We start from the raw sequence: 19,038 nt of genomic DNA on the forward strand, positions 1-19,038 counted from the left end.
TTTATGTAAAAACTTTATAATCCAGGAGAGGTTTTTTGTTGCAATGGCGCTTCATTAATTTATGAATATCAAATTGCATTTTGACATTTGCCAACAAAAACTATTTAAAACTTGTCCCGGCCTGTGCCCGGCGCACAATAGCCTTGGTCCCTGTCCCAGGACCTTTTCCAGGACCCCCATCCTGGCCATTTCTTCGCTTCCCCTGCCATTGGCGATTCGGTTTGATTGAAGCACCCGCATGTACAGAACATTTTAAATATTTACAAAGATATTTCAAAAAACGCTTTTGGCATGTTTTGTTTTTGTACCCAGTTCCCTTTATAATTGTTGTTGCTGTTCTGCTGCCTGTTGTTGGTCTGTTTGTGTGTGTGTGTGTGTCCAGAGGTCCTCGGAGTTTCCCCCCCGGTTGGTCGAGTGTTTTGCTCACTTTTCGGTCGCTGGGAAAAAAGGGAAAACGAACTTCAAATGTGGCATGAGGGCGGCTCTTGAGTTTGTGTGTGTGAATGTGTGTTTGTGGGCGGGGCACTTGAGGGCGCGTGTGTCCTTTTAGGAAAGTGTCAAAAACCGTTGGTCAAAAAACCGTATGGCAATTATTCAACACAATTGAATATGAAGTGTGGCGATGGCAAGGGCGGGCATGTGAGGCGCAAAAAAAAGTTGCAGCGCTGGGCAAATAATGAAAAATACACCCACATCAGTATTTTTCGGCTGTCTGCACTCAGGCGCACACACACCCACCCACTCGCCCACCCACTCACACATTTGCACCCTTTTCATGTCCTGCTGCTCCTGCCGCCGTTGCCGTTGTTGTTGCGCAGTTGCTGCCGCCTGGCAATTTTTCGGTGATAAAATATTTAAATTTAATTAAGGCCACCGACGAGCAACACGATTGCCGGGGCCAGCGGCCAAAAGGGAAGATGAAGTGGTGCCGTTCCTGGCCGGACCTTTGACCCTGCATTCCCGTTCCCAGGAAACAGGGGGGAAACACGCGGGGCTGGGGGCATTGGATTGGGGGTCCAGGTCCTTTTTGCGCCTTTTGCATTTGCGTATGGTGCGTTTTGCAGGCTTACGGCTCTGTTGGCCGGCAAGAAATTCATTAAAAATTTTTGCTTTGATGCTACCAAATTCTTTTTGTAAGTTTCTTTGTACTTCCAGCTTTGTATATCTCACGGACAGCACAGGGCCACAAAACATACTTTCAAAGGACCTCGGCGGTCGGTCTGTGTCCTTGCCAGTGATTATGTGCTCGGACTAAACCCCTTTCGGTTTTTGTAATTAAGCTGCGAGCGCCACAATAGTTGCATATGCACGCGTTTCTTCCCAGATATGGTGCACACAAATTGAACACGATTACAGCTGAAAATTGTTGGCCAAAAAGCAAACTTTCCACATGCTGGCAACTTAATCGCCGGCAAGAAAAGTCAGAAAGTTGCTGTCTTGCTTGTCTAAACCCTGAAACTAAACTATTCCGGCTCTGCCACCAAACTTTTGATCTTGAGTTGTGCAAATATTTTTCATTATGCGGGCCAAGTATTTATGGAATTATGGAAATTTGTTTTCAAGATATTTGTTTCCGTTCTCCGCAAAATGGGAAGTTCAAACCTGACAGATTCAAGAGTGGATTTCGGGACATAATCTGGTTCGATTCGGAGTCTGTTTGTTGTTTCTAAACACCTGAGGTAGTGTCTCTCTATTGATTATTCATTTTCAATAAATGTAATGCATATCTAAACAGTTTTACTCACTATGTTCTGATTTACAAAACTGAACTTCTTCTTAGATCAATACAAACTTTTCACATCGTTGACCGATTGCCAGGCCCCTGGAATTATCCCCGTATTCATTTCAGACCTGCAATTTTAGGAGTCCTCTGTCAAGTAGCCCATCGACTCCTGATTGATACTGGACGTATGTTGTAAAATGGGGATTTATGGCCTGCAGCCAGTCTGACAATTAACCATGGCCATTGCCAACTGGCTGAGGCGAATGCAAAGCTCCCAGCTCAGAAATTTGGCTACAGGCAGTTGCTACAATGGCTGGACACGTGCACCTGTCTTGTCACATCTAATATTCCATTGTTTGGTCTGTGGCAAGGACTCGTTGCTGGCCAAAATGCGTTTTGGAACATTCCAAGAAGCGAAGCCAACGGAGTCAACAATGCTCTATGGACAGAGGCATGCAAATTGGCCAGGAAAAGGGAATGGAATGAGGGCTGGCCAGAAGGAAAAAGGGCACAGGCCCAGCCAATTTTTCTTGCATTTGCCTTCGAGTTTTTCGGTTTTTCCCGTGTTATTGTTACCCCTGCCCGTCCTGTTTGTCCAAGTTGCCATTTCAAGCGTGTTGCAATGAAAAGCAAACTTTCCATCGCACACGCAGTTCGGGTTAGGCATTCGGTCTTCTGTTTTCGGTCTCTGGGCTGTTGGGCTGCTTCTCTGCTGGACTCAACAGGCGAACACGGGGCGTATACGAAATTAAAATGCACTCAGCTGAAAAATTGGTTTTCTCGTTCTTGACAAACTTTGAGTGATTTCTGAAAGCCTCCGACGGATGCCAGCCCATGGAGGGCGAATCGGCAAACGAGGCGCCAAAACCCCACCCACAAGAAGATACTTTTTGAAAAGCCAGCGCCTCCTTACCTTGTTTTCTCAAAGATGTTTTAATAAGGCGTACATTTTAATCAAGCGTGCCGAAAATAACTCATAAATTATGGAAAGCCAAAGTAAGCAGATGCCGAGGCCAAAGGAATGATAACAAGAAGCCCGAAAATTGCTTGACTCATTAAAAATAAATGATTTGGTATTTTAAGCCCTCTTCTGAACTTTGCTGGCTGTTGCCCACTAAATGGCTGATTGATAATTTAATTGTTCCTAAGTTCGCCATTTGATTTTAAGTTAAAATATCTTACCAAATGACGTCCCCTAACTGTAGTCATTAATGAGCATACACTTTTCTGATTTTGGTATTTTATTTTCAGTTAAATATAGCTGACCTTTCTGTCGAGGCCAAGATAGCGAACCTGTCGACCGGAGTATCGACCAGTCCCGCCTCGGGACTGGGAATCGTAGGCATCCTGCCCTGCTCGCTCCATTGGCAGCCGCCGGGCAAGGCGCCCAAGTTGCTGAGTTACTCCTCCGGTGCCCGTGCCACCAGTCAGCCCTATGCGATGTCCGCCTCCGGGAACAGTTGCTGCAGCACCAGGACACCAGGTTGCTGCCAGGACTGCAGTGGCTACCAGCAGGAGTACGAGCACTTGCCTGTTCCGCGACTGCAGCACCAACAGCCGCCACCGCCGCTCTACCAAAATCAACAGCAGAAGCAGGAGCATCAACAAGGCAGTTGCATTACCACCTTGCAGCAGACAACCACAGCTTCATCCAACTGTTCATACGGCAATTGTCTGATGCCAACAACTGCAACTACGAGCACTTATGTGAGCAATATTGGAACAGAACAGTCGCTGTTGACTATGCAACATTGTCATTCTCATTGCAACATGCAACATTGCAACAGCACCTGCGGCAGCAGCAAGGCACCTGCTATTTACAATAACATACCTGCCCAGTCGATGATCTTTGTACCCGTGATGTTGCCCATGCAACAGCAACATCATCAACAGCAGCAGCATTATTTGCATACGCAACCTCCTCTGCCACCGCCAGAGGATTGCAAACCATTGTTGCAGGCCAAAAGCGTACCACCGCCGCCACAGCCACCGCCTATGCTCACCCACTTCCAGACGATGATGCAACCACCACCACTACCACCTTCACCGATGATGCCTCCACAACGCTTTGGGTGCCCCCTGCCCAGCAGGATTCCTACCACGCCCCCCCTGCCGGGTACCTACCGCGTTCAGAGCCTCAAATCCGCGGCTGCTGCGGCTGTCAGTGATTACCAGCGGGTAAGTACAAATTTAAACTATCTGAAAAATATGAGAAATTTGAAATTTAATTTCTAATTTTAAACCAAAAATCGAATCAAAGTTTGGCCAAAATACCTGTAAGGTGTCTGACATTTATCCAAGGGGCTGGCTGTAAACCTAGAATATTTGTAGTACATCAGCGGCACTTAGTCAATGGATGCAAATCCTCTTGGGCTACTAAAATGTTGCAATTTGCGAAGCACAGCAGAGGCAGGGACAATGCCACGTATACTTAATATTTATGGGTGTGCTGCTGTTGCTGCTGCTGCCAAACTTCAATTTACATAAACATAAAAGACAAGCAACATCGGAGGAGCTCTGTTTCTTCCCCTACCCTTTAGCATCTGCATGCATGTTGTTGGTGAGATTTAGCGCAGCGACAGGACACAAAAAATCAAAGCTACAGGGGAGGGGGTGGGGGCTCCAAATGCAAATCGGAACGAGCGGAAGTGAAAGCGCAGATATGGAAAGGTATATGGGGGGTTAAGGCGGGCTTACGGCGAGCACGAAAAACTAATGCATAACCTAGTAAGATCATCAACACGAAATTTTACAGCAAACTCATGTCCAAGGATGCGGAAATAAACTAGTTGTTTTTGTTACCAGGTCCGCTACCTCTGCCACCTCCTCGCCCGCCACCTTTCCCCTCCTTTAAGTTCCCCCTGCCACAATGTTGTCCTGCGCTCAATGACTTTTGCATTTAATATGAGTAAAGAAGCGCAGGACAACAAGAGAAACGGGCAGCAGATAAATACACTGGAAAGATTCAGAGTAGCTACGATTATGGGATATTTAAGTTTTATTATAATTAATACTCAAAGATGTCTTAGAGTATATAAGAGTATTTCATGAGATTTTTATGTCTGTCCTTCAAATAAGTTCATCTGTTTTTATAAATTTCTTATAGTGATATTTTCTCTGTGCAGCGGTGGGCTAAAAGCTGAGCTGGACTTGAGGATTGGTCTTCGGCCCTTTACGGCGGGTTGAGTCCTGGCCAGCGACATGCAAAACGTGCTGTTTAAATTACGTTCCTGCCTGCAGATTTCTGATTTCGGATTTCAGGTGGGGCCGCCTGCAAGGACAAGCAGATAGTGTCTGCTGTCCGTTCGGCTCCTGAGCTGCTGAGCTGCTCAGCTCCACAGCTCCTTCCTTGCCGATTCTTGGCCGTGTCCGACGATTCGTTTATTTGATAGCCTTGCTGTTGATGCTCCTGCATAGCGGATAAGTTGGTCCTGATTAAGAATCTGCAACAGAATAAACGGGAAATCGCGGCGTCAAAGGTTCGGTGGTGGTCACCTGGCCATGTCCTCATGTCGTGGATAGGAGTCGCGGTAGAATTTCTTAGAAAAATGCATAAGTTCGCTGCCAGCAGTATGCTCTATTCACATTTTTGATGACAACTCTGTAGCATCTTATTTGCAGACCTTCTTCGAGTGATATTTATTTTACAGGCGAATTAAACATGAGAGAAATGCACATCATAGTCCTGCATCCTTAATGCTGTTCATTCACATGTGCTTAAGTAGTTTTATTTAGAAGGAGTACAATCGCACACAGAGGACTCTGCACATTTGAATGTTAAATCTTTTATGAAATGCCATTTTTTTCGACAGTCCGTCTGTCTGTCCGTTTGTCCATATCTAATACATCCAGAAAACGCTCCTGTGAGAGTGGTTTTGTATGGTCATGTGTGTGTGAGTGTGTCCGTCGGTTTGTTGTGGTCTTTCTGCAACTTAACAATACCTTTTCCTCACTTTTCCCAGCTTTTCTCCCGCCTTCCATCCGCCGGCATTCGCTTTCGTTTGTTTTTGCATTTCCTTCCCCTGCTTCTGGAAAACTGGGCGCGCTATCATGCACAAAGAAAGCATTTTATGTGCTGCCTTTAATGTTTGTACTAGCCCACAGTTATAATGTACTCTCACCCAGCGATGTATGGGTACATATAGTACATGTGAGTCTGTATGGAAGAGCATAAATGGGCACTTGAAAAAATTTCTAAGCGCTTTAAAAAAAAGGTTTATTTTAAACACATACTTTCTTATTGACATTGAAATCTACATTTTATTAACTGAAACCTATAAAAAAGTATATTTAGATTATATCGTTTAATTATGTTTTTTTTTGTGCACTTTATCCACAATGATTTTAGTTCCTGGGCCCCTGCATTAGAAAGTTTTCTCGGATCTGTGGTGCATTCGGAATCACTTGAATCCTGGGAATCGTCTGGCTGTCTTTGGCCGCCCACTTGACCCCGCCCCCGGCATTGTGTTGGAAAAACAGTTGGTTTCCATCTAATAATTGTTCTACTCATATTCCATATGCACTTGCGGAGTATTTCAAAGCGGATTTGGTTGTTGGGTTTTACTTGTTTTTATTTTCCTACTATTTTTTTTGTTTTTGGTTATGATTTGCTATGCTGTGAGCTATTCCATGTTGTTTATTTGGGCTGCCGAAATTTCTTACTTAATTCCGCTCCCTGGAAACGATGTTTCGGGGAAGTGTTACTAAGTACTTATATCATAAATAGAAATACAGCCCAAAAACAATTAATGCTAAATGAATGATAATGAAGCAGAGAGTTTTTATTCTGGCGGGCTTGTGCACAATTTACTAAGAGGATTTGGGTAAGCCCACAATTATGCTCCGGATATTAGGCTGTGGCGGTTTTTCCTTTTACAACTCTAGTAAATAAGCCAGGAAAAGAGTTTGGGACAGCTAGGCATATGGTAAATGTACATAACACTTTAATCCATTGTATACTGTGCTCTGTGTACCAGATTGACGGCACTTTAAGAAGCTTGTGCCAAAGAAGTGTTAATTGCGAAAGAGTCACAGCTTCAGCCACTTGGATATTCCCTTAAAAGAGTGCAGTAGTGCTAAAAAAAGGATACGAAGCAGTGGGGCACTCCGAAATGGGAATCCTTCAGCCGACAGGAGCAGGAGCAATTGTGACTTAATGGCCTCGAAGGGTCGCGAGTGATGCGTAAGTGAATCCATATTTCATATGTCGCGTTAACGGGCCAGCAAAAAGCAGACACACAAAGTGAGGAACATATTTCGAGGAGTGCCAGAATGCGTTCACTTTATTGGAAGAAATCCAAGGAAAAAGTGGAAGATACCAACCAACGAGGCTGTCATTATTTCGCTCACAGCAGTGGCAAAATGAAACTGAAACAAAACGAAATAAAAGCAGAGGAAGACGTCTAGCGGAGGAAAGTCGGCAGTGTCCTTCTTGTTGCTTAAGTATAAGAAATTTGATAGCTGCGCCAAAGGATGCGATATCAAAGGATTGCCTTGTGGCCAACGAGTGACAAACGGCGAAGGAAAGTCGAAGGAAACAGTTGACAGCCCCAAACAGCCAAACTGGCAAATTGGACAAGCGCTAGACAGGACGAAAAGAAAGGACCCTGCAGAAACCCGCAAAAAACGCACCCAAAAGCGCATATCCGAATCAGAACTTGGCCTTAAGGCCAGTTGTAGTTTCCACTCGCTGCCAAGCAGCCAAGTTGCGGCATTAACAGAATGTGGTGACTTTCTCGCCTTTCACAGAGCCTGTAAATGTGCTCCATTGCTCTCCAGAGGATGTGGCGCCCGCCCCCGGAATGGGAGCTCTATGCCGATCTCACCATGAGATTCTTGGGTCCTCTGTTAATTCAATCTGCTGGCTGACTGGCCGCGAGATGGCGCCCCAAAGTGCCAGCCACTGCTGTTGAGTGGCCCGAATCTCACCGCATCTGATTGTGTGAGTGTCCGCCGCCGCGTCCTTCATCCTTGGCCCTTCGTCCTTTCTCTTGTGCGCGCCTGTGTGTGCGAGTATGTCGCGCACTGGCTTGCCAGAAGGCGATTAACCCATTATGAGCTGGGAAATTTAGTCTTACGGAGCTGTATATATAACTACTACTACAGCTCTGGATGAAAAGTATAAAGCGCAAAGGTGCATGTATACTTTTTATTTGAGATTTTCTTTGATGTTTCCCAAAAGTGCACAGTATATTACAAGGAGGTATAAAAATCAATTCAGCCAAAAAGATACAATAATTAATCAAAGCTAAAAAATTCTGTTGCAAACGAATAAAAAAGTCCAATAAAGCCTGAAAATTCGAACAAAGCTGAATGGCTCTGGCCAAAAAATAAAAATGGGTTAATCCTCGCGAAGCAGATAAAAAGGACGCGGGCGTCAGGAGCAGCATCGTCCTTCTTGTTGTTGCTGCTGCCACTTGAAAGCTTTTACCACAATGCTTGTGTATCGGTGCGTGTGTCCGTGTATCCCTATGTGTGTGTGTGTGTGTGTGTGCCCATCAAGTGCTTCTTTGTTTCTTGCTGTGTGTGCGAGGGCGCCAAATTTCAAAAGCAGCCGTGCAAAAGCTTTTTTCGCTGCCAAACGGTTTATTTTGCACGACACTCGACATGGTACGCATCCTTTGAAAGTGTAAACGCCGTCAGCAGCTTCACTTTCAATGGCAGCCCATACGGCGTATACTTGATACTGGCTGCTACAGTTGAGGCGCGCTCAAGCGCCGTCCCTTAAAAACCCTGGCCAGTCCTAATTTAATTTAGTGTAAATTCAGTTTTTCTTCTTCCACTCTTTTTTGTTTTGCTGTTGTGTGGCTCGCTAAGGTCAAACCGCCAGGAACAGGGCGAATTAAATGCAATTGACAGTTGCAATTTCCAACTGGCTGTCAGGCCAAATCCCACAGAAACTGCATTCGAAACAAGGGAGTGGCGCAGTGCTAAGTCCAAACTCGCTGTAACACAATAAAATGCAACCTCAACTGACACAAAGAAAATGTTTTACCGAATGTGAGCCAAGAAGGCGCTCGTGCAGGGACGAGGGCAGGCTCAGGTCCAAGGGGGCGTGGCTAAAAACAAAAAAAAAGGGAATAGACATCACGTAAGCGGAAAAACCAATGCCAAGCGAAGCCAAACCGCCGCGGCTGTCAAATTAGAGGCATTCAGGCAGGCACCTCGGAAACTTTGTAGGAATTTCTCATCAACTAGTCGTAGCCGATGTTTCCAATCCCACACCTATGTGCATGTGTTTCCGTTTCCGTTGGACAAATGAGGTGATACCCGGAGAATTTTCAGCATGAGACGACATAACTCGCATTGCAAGTGAGAAAATCACTGAAATGTATTCACAGATTATTGAATCAATCATTTTGGTTAAGTAAACAATTTGCACCAAAGGCGTTGATTCATATGCTACATAGTCCATGACCACTGTGATTCCACTGGCCAGCTCACATGTAATCATAATTGAAATACCCCGGCATTGTTTAAATTAAAGTTTTGCCAGCACTCGTCCTAAGTTGTAATTTAGTTTCACTGCTCGAGAGAAACAATAATAACCGACGCGTCGAAGTTGTTGTCGCAAATTTGCCTGCAGTAATGAATAGGCTGGCATGTCCTTACACCGATAGAAACGACATCCTTAATCAGGATTGATCAATCTCAATCGCACATTGTTTGTCCTTGGGGAAAACATCCATTTTAGGTCACTTAAATTCAGCAAATGATGGCCGAGTATTTTATTGCAAAACAGTAAAACTAATATATGTTTTGACTCTTATAAGTGATTAATTGTTGTATTATTATAAATATAAATATATTATAAATATTATCAGCATATATTTTTGTTCCCAGTGCACCGAAAGTGAAGCAACTATCGATATCTGTCTCAGCTTAGTGTTTGTAAAATACTTTCCAAAATTCTGTCCAAGCTTAGAATAAAATTTATTTAATGGCAAATATTTGCCGGGAAATTACCTGAGTTGAAATGAATGCGAGCGAGTAGGTAAATTAGAATGCAGACACAGGCAGGGACTTTAAATTTCATCTAATGACTGATGCATGTGAGTTGTTTGTTTCATCTCGATGCATTTTGTTGGTCAATTAATTTGCATGTCGTTGGTGGCCGTAACTAAGGATAACAGGGCTCCGAAGATGTTCGAGTGAACACGTCGGCCACTCCCAGGTGGTATTTCTTCATTAAATTAGTGTATGTGGTGACTTTGACAAAACGGCTGTCTGTCTGTTAGCTCATACCCTGCGCTTTTCCCTCGGTGTATCCTTGTTGGCAGTCCAGGAATGTGGACGATGGCCTTGTTTTGTTTGTCTTTTGCAACGTGTTCGGGCATCTTTATTTTCAATAACAAATAAAAATGCCCAAGTAGAACGTAAAATAAATTGCAGCCACGAGCCTGCTGTCTGCTGTTTGGGCCTCAGTTTGCAGACTGTCCTGGATTCCAGTCCATTATGTGTTTCCTCGCATTTCCTTTGCTTTTCGGCATTTAATTGGCCGTATAATTGATTGGAGTTGTTGCTGGTGCTGTTTGTTGTTGTGGCCACTTCCCGGCATTCGATCCCCTCATCTAACTCATTATTTGTGTGTGGACTGTGTGTGTTTGCAGCAAAACATTTCAAAATACCAGCCCAAGTGGCAAAGTTTTCTTTGGCCAACTATTGAATTGAATTGGCCCGTGGCACGAGCCTTTGATAGACTTCACAGCCCCTTGCCCCATTTTGCTGACTGGGCTTTCCGTTCCGACTGCCCCTATAAATTTGTATTGTGCCGGCTTGTTCTCTGCGGTGCGTAATTAATTATATTTGCTTCAGCCTCAAAATGTCAGTCGGTCTCTAATTATTATTATGCCAATAGGGGGAGAATGGCCATTGGCCTCCAGCCCCAAAAGCGATGCCAAGTCTGCATATCTTTTTCGGCCTGGCTCTCACAGGTTGCTTGACATTAATTGATTTATTTGCCTTTTACATAAATTAGGCGCTGAATATTTGGATTCCGTGCCGAAGTGCTCATGGGATGAGATCTAGTCTATGGCATCTGATTTCACTTGGTTTAAGCATTAAAGTATTTTCTATCTTACAACAATTATTTATTAACTAGAAAACATATCTAGTACTATGTAAAAATTTAAAGTTTTATTTAGTAATGTATACATTAAGTATTAATTGAGTAATGCCCATTAATAGCCCGTGTAATAAGGAAACACATTGTAAGGCAGAATGTGGCCAACACAATTGTTGTATCAAACTTTTGGCATTATGCCATTTAGCCGTTTTGGAGCAGACCAAAGTCCGTCGCTTTTTGGCGTTCGATGAGCTGGAAAACGCGATCGTGGCGGGAAACGGAAAAAAGGAAAACTTTTTGACAGCGCAACATGCAAAAACAAATTACCAAACAGTCAAACTGTCAATTACGGGGCAATTAGTTGGCTTCGATTAAATGGCAGTCGCCGTTGTAGTTGCTGTCGTCGCTTAAGCCGTTTTGGCCCCGTTTACAATGGCAGCACGTCGTCCGCACTACCAAGTCCCCAACTTCGAAACTCCCAGCTGGGAAGCAGTGCGCAAATATTTGTGGCTGAAAATTAATGTCCGACAAGCCAGCGGCATGGACAACTTTCTGTGATAATTGGCCCACTGCACTGGGCCCGCTTAAGTGGCCGGCCAGCAGTTTGATTTATTCCCGCTCCCTGGGCTGAGACTCCGGCACTCGATAGCCAGGTGCACGGATCGGATGCATCCCCGGTGGCCACTCAAACGGCAAATACACAACATTTACAATTGTGCCGGCCAAGCGTCCAGCAGTTGCACAATGCACTTTCGGGCCTGGCAACTGATAAGAAGATAAATGAGCCCGTTCGGCAGCCGGCAGGAGTTAAGTCCTGCACTCAGAAAAGGATATGCCGTGACTTATCGAATTTCGCAAGCAATAAACTTTTTGATAGCACTACCAATAGTGAAGAATGTTCGAAGGACTTGCATTAATAAGTCGTTTCATTACTTTTCATTAAGGAAAATATGATTATATTTTCTCTGCAACTGTAGAACCTACAATTTGAATCACACAACACAACCCTAAAGTCAAGCTTAAGATTCTCTTGAGTGTACAGCTAATAAATACTTTCATATGGCTATAAGAAATGGCATTTGAAAGTTTTATGATCGCATAAAACAGCGGAGGGCTGTTTCCCATTTAAGCAGCACAGCCCCGCCAGGATATGCAAAGTGGAGCCGAGACGCTATCCTTCCAAAAAGCCGCCACTCCTCTATCTTTGTTTGTTGGCTCAGACTGCCGTAGGCTGGCATATGCGAACTGGAAATTATGAGCGATAGCATGGCCCGTGCGTCTGAACGGAGTCTTGGGCTATATACCCCGATCCGGCCTTGGATCTGGCTCCTCTCCCGTGCATCGGCACATTTGGCATTGCTCATACGAAGTGTGGTCGCAATATGCATTGTTGCGTGTCCTTCCGGAAACAGCTCTCAGTACACTGAAACTATTATGCGTTTGGATTATACATTTTATAATCCTTAATATGCATTTCTGTATAATCTCATCTGAGTTTAACATTCATGTGATGTCTGATACTGATAGTGGTTGAGATAGTAAAATATAGTTGGTTCGCACAACTTTGCTCACATTTTTTCTCTGTACTGGATGTACGGAACTGCATGCTGCGAGTATCTACGGCACTGCACTCTTGCCGATTGATGCCTTTGGCATGCTTTTGTGTGTTGGCTCCAGCTGCAGTTTCGTATCCATCCTCATTCTCATCCGCATCCCCATCTGCATCTCCATCTCTTCCCAATGCCGCACCCTGAGTGATGTGGGGCCTAATTTATGGCCCGGTTTGCCTGCTGGCCCGTTCTGCATACCGAAATGGCAAACGGCCACTGTCAAAGCAGGAAAGCTACAGAAACTGCAGCGGCGACTGCAGAAAATTGCATGGCATTAGATCGCCGATTGCCCCCGCAACTGGGCTCCTATAAATTGCATTGCATACCTCGGCGCGCTGCTAATTATGCAATCCGACCCGACCCGACCCGGCCCGCTCGATCCAATCCAATCCAATCCGATCCGATCCGTTTCATGCTGGTGCGGTCTCAGGAGAGCCAGCTGCTAGCCTCATAAATATGCATTACAGCATATACTTTCACCTGCCGCTGGACGCGACATCAATCAACGTCCATTAGGCCGAAGAAGTGCGCCAGGAAGCGGAAGTGTGGCACACATACGCACGTACGCAGGTGCCACTTGAAGGACGAGACACGCATGAAGGAAAAGTGGAAGTTTTGTTCGTAGTACTTACTTACCAAACAGAGAACAATTAAATTTATTTATTCCTTTATTTGTTCAGGATAACAGTTGATAATTTGTTTTTCCGATAAATAATGCTTTGGTTTTAAAGCCTCTTGAGCTCATTTGCCATGCATCCTGTTTCGCTGGAATCAAACGTAGCGTTAACGTATTTAACATGTCTGCTGGTCATCAACTAACAAACAATCTGCCTCCGTTTCCTTGGGCTGCCCAGGAAGGCAGCCATGTCAACTGAGCCTGCTCCAAGCCTCCGAGTGAAAAGCGCACACAAACACACACACACATATCTTCGTCCTGTCAGCGGCAACAACAAATGATAAAATGTTTGCGTCCAGCCAGCGACTTTCTCTTACTTTCATCTCCATGCGGAGTGAGGTTGGGGAAGGCGAAATAATTTAATTTCGCCTGCCATGTTCGCCGCAGGCCGTCGCCCGCTGAATTTGTTTTATTAAAAACTGTGCACTATACGCTGGATGGCAAATGAAAGAAATGAAATCAAATACTCAAAAATGAGCAAATAAGGCGAAACGAAGGCGGCGACAACGCAACGAGAAAACAGAAACAAAAATGTACAAAATATGTACCCGATGGGGCTTGGCAATTTTGTAATTTCTTGGGGTAAATCGCGAAACGCTTTGTTTTGCAGATTTCCTTTGACGGTTTGACGGTTATTTAATTTGCTCGCCCCCAGAAATTGGGCCACGAAATCTACGTAATCCCCAGTTCCATGACAAAATCGCAGGCGCCGGAGGGATCGCGGAGTTGATGCTAATGCTATAAATGCTCGCCCATCATTTGTCTTCATTCATCTTTGGCAATTGTCCACCCATCCGAGTTTCGAACGCCACTCGAAATCATTAATTTCAAATATTATCCCCGACTGACTGAAAGCCCCACAGTGAATGGTAAATTGTAATACGAGCGGCATATTCATAAATATGAAATAACTTCGGTGCCATTTAGCGGCAAATAATTTGCTAAAGCCACGCCCACTTTTCAGTGTGGGAAAGTGTTGCTACACAGGGAAAAATACCTCTAAGAATTCTGCAGTAAAATTGGTACCTCTTTGCCTAAATATTTTTTATGATTTTATAACATATCTTAAACCAAACTTTTATACGATACAGAGTAAGCAAGTTGTTATATAATTTGCTTTAAAAAATGAATTCTTTAAGCGGAAATTAGATTGCATTTTGCTTAGCTTAACAGCAATCAATATTTAGTATTTTTGTTTTCTTTTTCTTAGAGTGGCTGGTCCTTTTTTCATATTTATCGTCGCTTTCCCCAGTTCTTTATTAAGCAAACTAATCATGACCCTTTGTGGCCGACACGTGGCTGATAAAAGCGAACCCGGGGACAGCAAATAATGTGCGCTCTGATGGTCGGAATGGGCCCAGGATAACCGGCTACAGGACTTTAGGATCCTTCGCAACAGCTTCTGAATTCGGCATTCCCATAACGCCGAGCATATTCAAGGTTCGCCCAGGCAAATCCTTTAAGTGTCATTCGGTGGCCCCCTGAATTCGGTTGCATCGTTTGCTCTAGTTTTTCCTCGGGTTTTTCCTCTTTTTTTTGGCCAGCATTTTTGGCCGAGTTGTTTGCTCACTTTTTATGCGTTTGGATTTGCACATTTGGACACTAGTTAATTATGTTCTTAGTCCCTTTTATGTCACAATTTTCATTTGGCAACATCAAATAAACTAAATGTCCGGCAGGGGCTCGGCCGGAAAATGCCGCCCGATTTCGGGGGAAAACTGTCTACCGCAATTGTCGTGGCAAGGTAAACAAATATGCGTGTACGGCTGGCTGGCTAACTACATTGCCCATTGGCTGCAGTCCTGATCCCGGGGTTCCTGGGGTTCCTCGTGTTCCCCGGGTTCCAAGTGGGGTGGCTTGGGATGGCTTTGGGGTGGAACAAATGTGCCTATTTGTAGCTGGTGTGGGGTCCTTTGGTGCGGTCGTCTGCTATAAAATTCTGTGCGGAATGGACATTCGGACTTTTAATATGCTCGAGTAATGTCTGCATTAACAGAATTCATTTGCAGGACATGGCCAGCAGCCAGGACAACCCCATCCATGTGTGCATGTGTGTGTGTGTATCTGTGTGCGTTCGCATGTTGTGTTGGTGTGGAGGAAACAAATTTATGTCGTGCTACTTGCTGAAATTGGATTTCTGGCCGCTGCTCCCCTTGGTTGTTATTGTTGTCGTCACATCGTTGCTTTTTAGTCACCGAAATGAGCGGAGAACCCAAGGAGAAATACAAAACTTAACCCACAGGACAAGGGTTGGGGTGAAGTTTGTTTCCATTCCTGGTTTTAGTACGTGTAATCCTTTTTCATGATTTGCACGCCACTTCAGAGGACATTTGTCGGCCTTGGCATTAGTCTCAGGTTAGTCGTTTGTCCTCAGCTCAGCTCTCCCAGTCGTAATCAAGTTGAATGCCTCAATTAGGGTCCTGTCTCTACCTCGAAATTGGAATGACCTGGCACGTGTTTTTATTTTCATCTTTATCTATTTATTGTCTAATTTTAATGGTCCATCGCTTCGTTCGCTCTCCGTTGCAGAATGGCAAATTGCCCAGGAACCTGCCCGCCCTGCGTGCCATGGAAATGGCGTTGCGTACCAACTCCTTTGCCACGCCCCCTCCACCGCTCCCTTTCCCACTGCCACCGCCTCACGCAGCAAGGACCGAAGGAGGCGGACAGGACATGGAGGACTCTGACGAGGAAATGGAGTACATGCCGCCGCTGCACAGTGAGTACAGTTGCAATGCTGCAAACTTAATATAGAAAAAAGAAAACAATTAATATGTATTGTTAAAAATAAGTAATATTTTCCAATATTTTACTATTTAAATAATTTTTTCATATATCATATCATAAGAAATATCGTATTGATAAGAATGTGGTTCAGGTGCCAATTATTTCCCTTGGAAAAGTATGTGATGTTTTTGAGTTATAAGCGTACACCTTAAAGCCAGCAATGTGTCAATATTTTCTCGCGGTGTAAGAGCACCTTTCCCTGTCCAGTGGCAAATTCAATTAAAAATTTTTGAAACTGCTCCACCTGCACGTGCGTGACGAGCTTCTGACGTCCGGCAATGATGGTCGGGAGCAGCAGCACCTGGCCATCGTGGCCATCCCGGCTATACTGCCATCCATTGGTCCTTTGGTCCAGTGGTCCACTGGCTCAGTGGTTCACTGCTCCGTTGTCAGAGGCACTGTCAGGCGTTTCAATTTACTTTTATGTCTCGCAGCCTTATCGCGGCGCAAATTGAAATGAAATCTTGACACAATCAGCATGCCCATGCCACCGGCAGCTCGGATTCCCACATACAATTAAGTTAAACGCTGACCATCAATTATGGGACGGGCTCTAAGGCAGCTGGGTGCCGGTGTGTTCCGCAATGTGGCAAAAGTTTGCAGCCCAAATATATATCTTTGTATATTTATTCCAGGGTGGTAAATAGACAAGCAGGACTGGAAAAAAGTCAAGTCAGAGCGGCAAAAAATTGTCAACTTATGAGAAGTCCGCTCCCTTTTCACCCCAACTTGCCGGGATGTTTCGCTATAGATAATATCAAAAACTTTGCTGTGCAAACAAAAGCCTTGGTAGCACTGGCAAATCGTACCGAAATCTCCTCCAAGCTCGCCTGTTTATTTATATTAATATTTTTATCATTTTATGACGACTCTACAAATGCGAAAGACGACGTTCTGACCACCTTGAGCCGGGATTGTGGCCGAAACTTTCTGCAACTTAAATTCACTTTATTTGCTCGTTGTGTGTTGAGCAACCGTATTAATCCGCTGCCAGAGCACCATTTACATTTCATTTGTGCGCCACGCCCGTGAATATGATAGAATAATGAATATATAAATCAAACGAAACTTTCTCCGTTACGCCTTGTGTAGTTGGTGTTTAGCATTTTGTGTAATAAATCAATTGTGGAATATTTACTGTTGTACGGTCTTGGAAAGTGCTAGATTTAACTCTTTTCTCTCAAGGATTATGATGTATTTTGGTCTAAATGTATGCAGCGATTTCTTTATGACCAGTTATGTTTTGGGTCATATAATTAACCTAGTTAAATTAACAGTACTGTATAAATATGGTTAAACAAATGCAGTGTTTTTTTCATTGCGATCAAATTAAGAGGGCTCAAATTCAAGGGGATATTAACATCAGCTGGCTTTCGTCTTCTCCTATTTTTTACCTCCTTTAAAAAGCCCGCGGCAGCAGCTGTAAGTGCTTCGCTTTGCAGCTGTTCCAATTTTTAGTGTAAATAACCCCGGCAGCAGCAGAAGCAGCAGCCTTGTTTTTGTCCCCTGCTTGAGTTTTACCAGCCAGCCCAACCCATCGCCATCCGCCCACCCATTTTCCACTTTCCACGCTTTCCCTCTTCGGCACACTTGTCAATATGAAAATGTTGCTGCTCCTGCTGCTGGGCCGCTGATGTTGCCGGTGGCGCTGCCGTTGCTGCTGCATTTTTTCGCTCACCTGAATGTTTGTTCAGTCAGAAAGTTTTGATTTATTTACGGCGCAAGTTTTACATTTTACACGACACTCGCCTCCAATTACACGCCGCTGCCACTGGCGCAGCCAGCAACCCTTCCAACTGAACTCATTTGCACCTCAGCAACCCTCGGCTGCAGCCCTAAAAAAGTGAAAAAATGCAAAATAAAAAAAGGGAAAACTGAAATGCTTTCCTTCAGATTTTAATCGCTCACGTGAGTCCTGCGAGTCTGAGTGTGAGTGTGTGTGAGCGCGCAGTTGCTGTTTGTGTTCTTACATATTTAGTCGCAGGATAATATGTCGCCAGGCTGCTATCGCTATCGCTGTTGCTGTGTTACTTTCTGATTTTCCTGCTCATGTTGCTGTTGCCACTAACTTTCCATCATTGTCGTCACGGCGCACTTCGTCATTTGCATATTGCAGTAGGACGTGGACTAGTATTCCTGAAATAGGTCTATGCTAATCAAGCATTCGATGGCCTATATATAATATAATAAATTATATATAAAAAAATATCTTATATCACAAATTAGCTGTTTCCTTACATTTGAAATAATTTGTTTGTTGTTTCATGCGATACACCCGGCTTATAAAGTTTATTTATATAATTTAAGTTATGCGTGCGACAAGTTTCTTACTTTTTGTTCGCTTTTCCCAAGCTTAACCCCTTCTTTCATGAAGGTTTTTCCACTGGTGTTGCATGCAATGCAGCCGAAATCTGTTACACCATCGACGTCATTTCGTCCTCGTTTGTGTTTGTGCCTGGCCCATGAATATGCAACGCAGAGTTTGCCTCGTTATTCCGCCTTGTAAGATTGGTATGGGTATCCGTATCCGTTTCCGCTTTGCGGGAAATCGATCAGGGGTCGCTTTGAGATACCAAAAAGAAGATTGTCGCCTTGGAGGCTCGTCTCGAAATTACAGGGAAGCTTACTTAAATCGAACCAATGTGGTAAAATTATGTGTTAGTACTAGTAGTCTGATAAAATCCTTAATATTTATATTACCCTCAACCTCTCTAGGAAAGTCAGGAAACATTCCGTTTGCCTTATGAACTTAAGAAGTTCTCCCGTATTCATGGTCTTAAGTGACCTTGAAGGCGGTGGAAAGGAATATTTCAGCGGCAGTCTCTTTGCCTTTCGTCTGACCAAAAACCAGAGCCATTTGCGACTTAGACTCATCTTGGCCACTTTTCCCTCCACATGGCCGCAAAACGCCGCCCAGACTTTTGGGCCCAACGACTTTGGAGGTCTGCGTCTAATACGCTCTCGGCAAAGAGTAACAGTTGCTAAAATGTTTTCCATTGTTTTCACGCTCAACAAAAGGCAGACAATTAGTTTTCTTAAACGACAAATCAAGTAGAAATTAAGTGGTGGCGGGCAAGGGCAAAAGCAAAAGCAGCCGCAACGAGCTGAGTGCTGCGGGTGGTTGGGTGGTGGGTGGTTTACTGGGTGGCTGGGTGGCTGGGGAGTGATAACAAAACAA

The 19,038-nt window shown here is 44.4% G+C and overlaps 1 protein-coding gene across 1 annotated transcript in view; it reads left to right on the plus strand.

Moving 5' to 3' along the window:
* Window positions 1-3,148: 3,148 nt before the first annotated feature.
* Window positions 3,149-19,038, plus strand: part of LOC117144405 (polyadenylate-binding protein RBP45) — a 54,157-nt gene continuing 38,267 nt past the window's right edge. Inside the window, exons 1-2 of the mRNA XM_033309540.1 lie at window positions 3,149-3,901; window positions 15,603-15,792. Coding sequence (XP_033165431.1) covers window positions 3,164-3,901; window positions 15,603-15,792 — 928 coding nt within the window. The 5' untranslated portion in view covers window positions 3,149-3,163. The remainder of the gene's footprint in view (window positions 3,902-15,602; window positions 15,793-19,038) is intronic.

The sequence above is a fragment of the Drosophila mauritiana genome, chromosome 3R (assembly GCF_004382145.1).
Source record: "Drosophila mauritiana strain mau12 chromosome 3R, ASM438214v1, whole genome shotgun sequence".
Classification (NCBI taxonomy): domain Eukaryota; kingdom Metazoa; phylum Arthropoda; class Insecta; order Diptera; family Drosophilidae; genus Drosophila; species Drosophila mauritiana.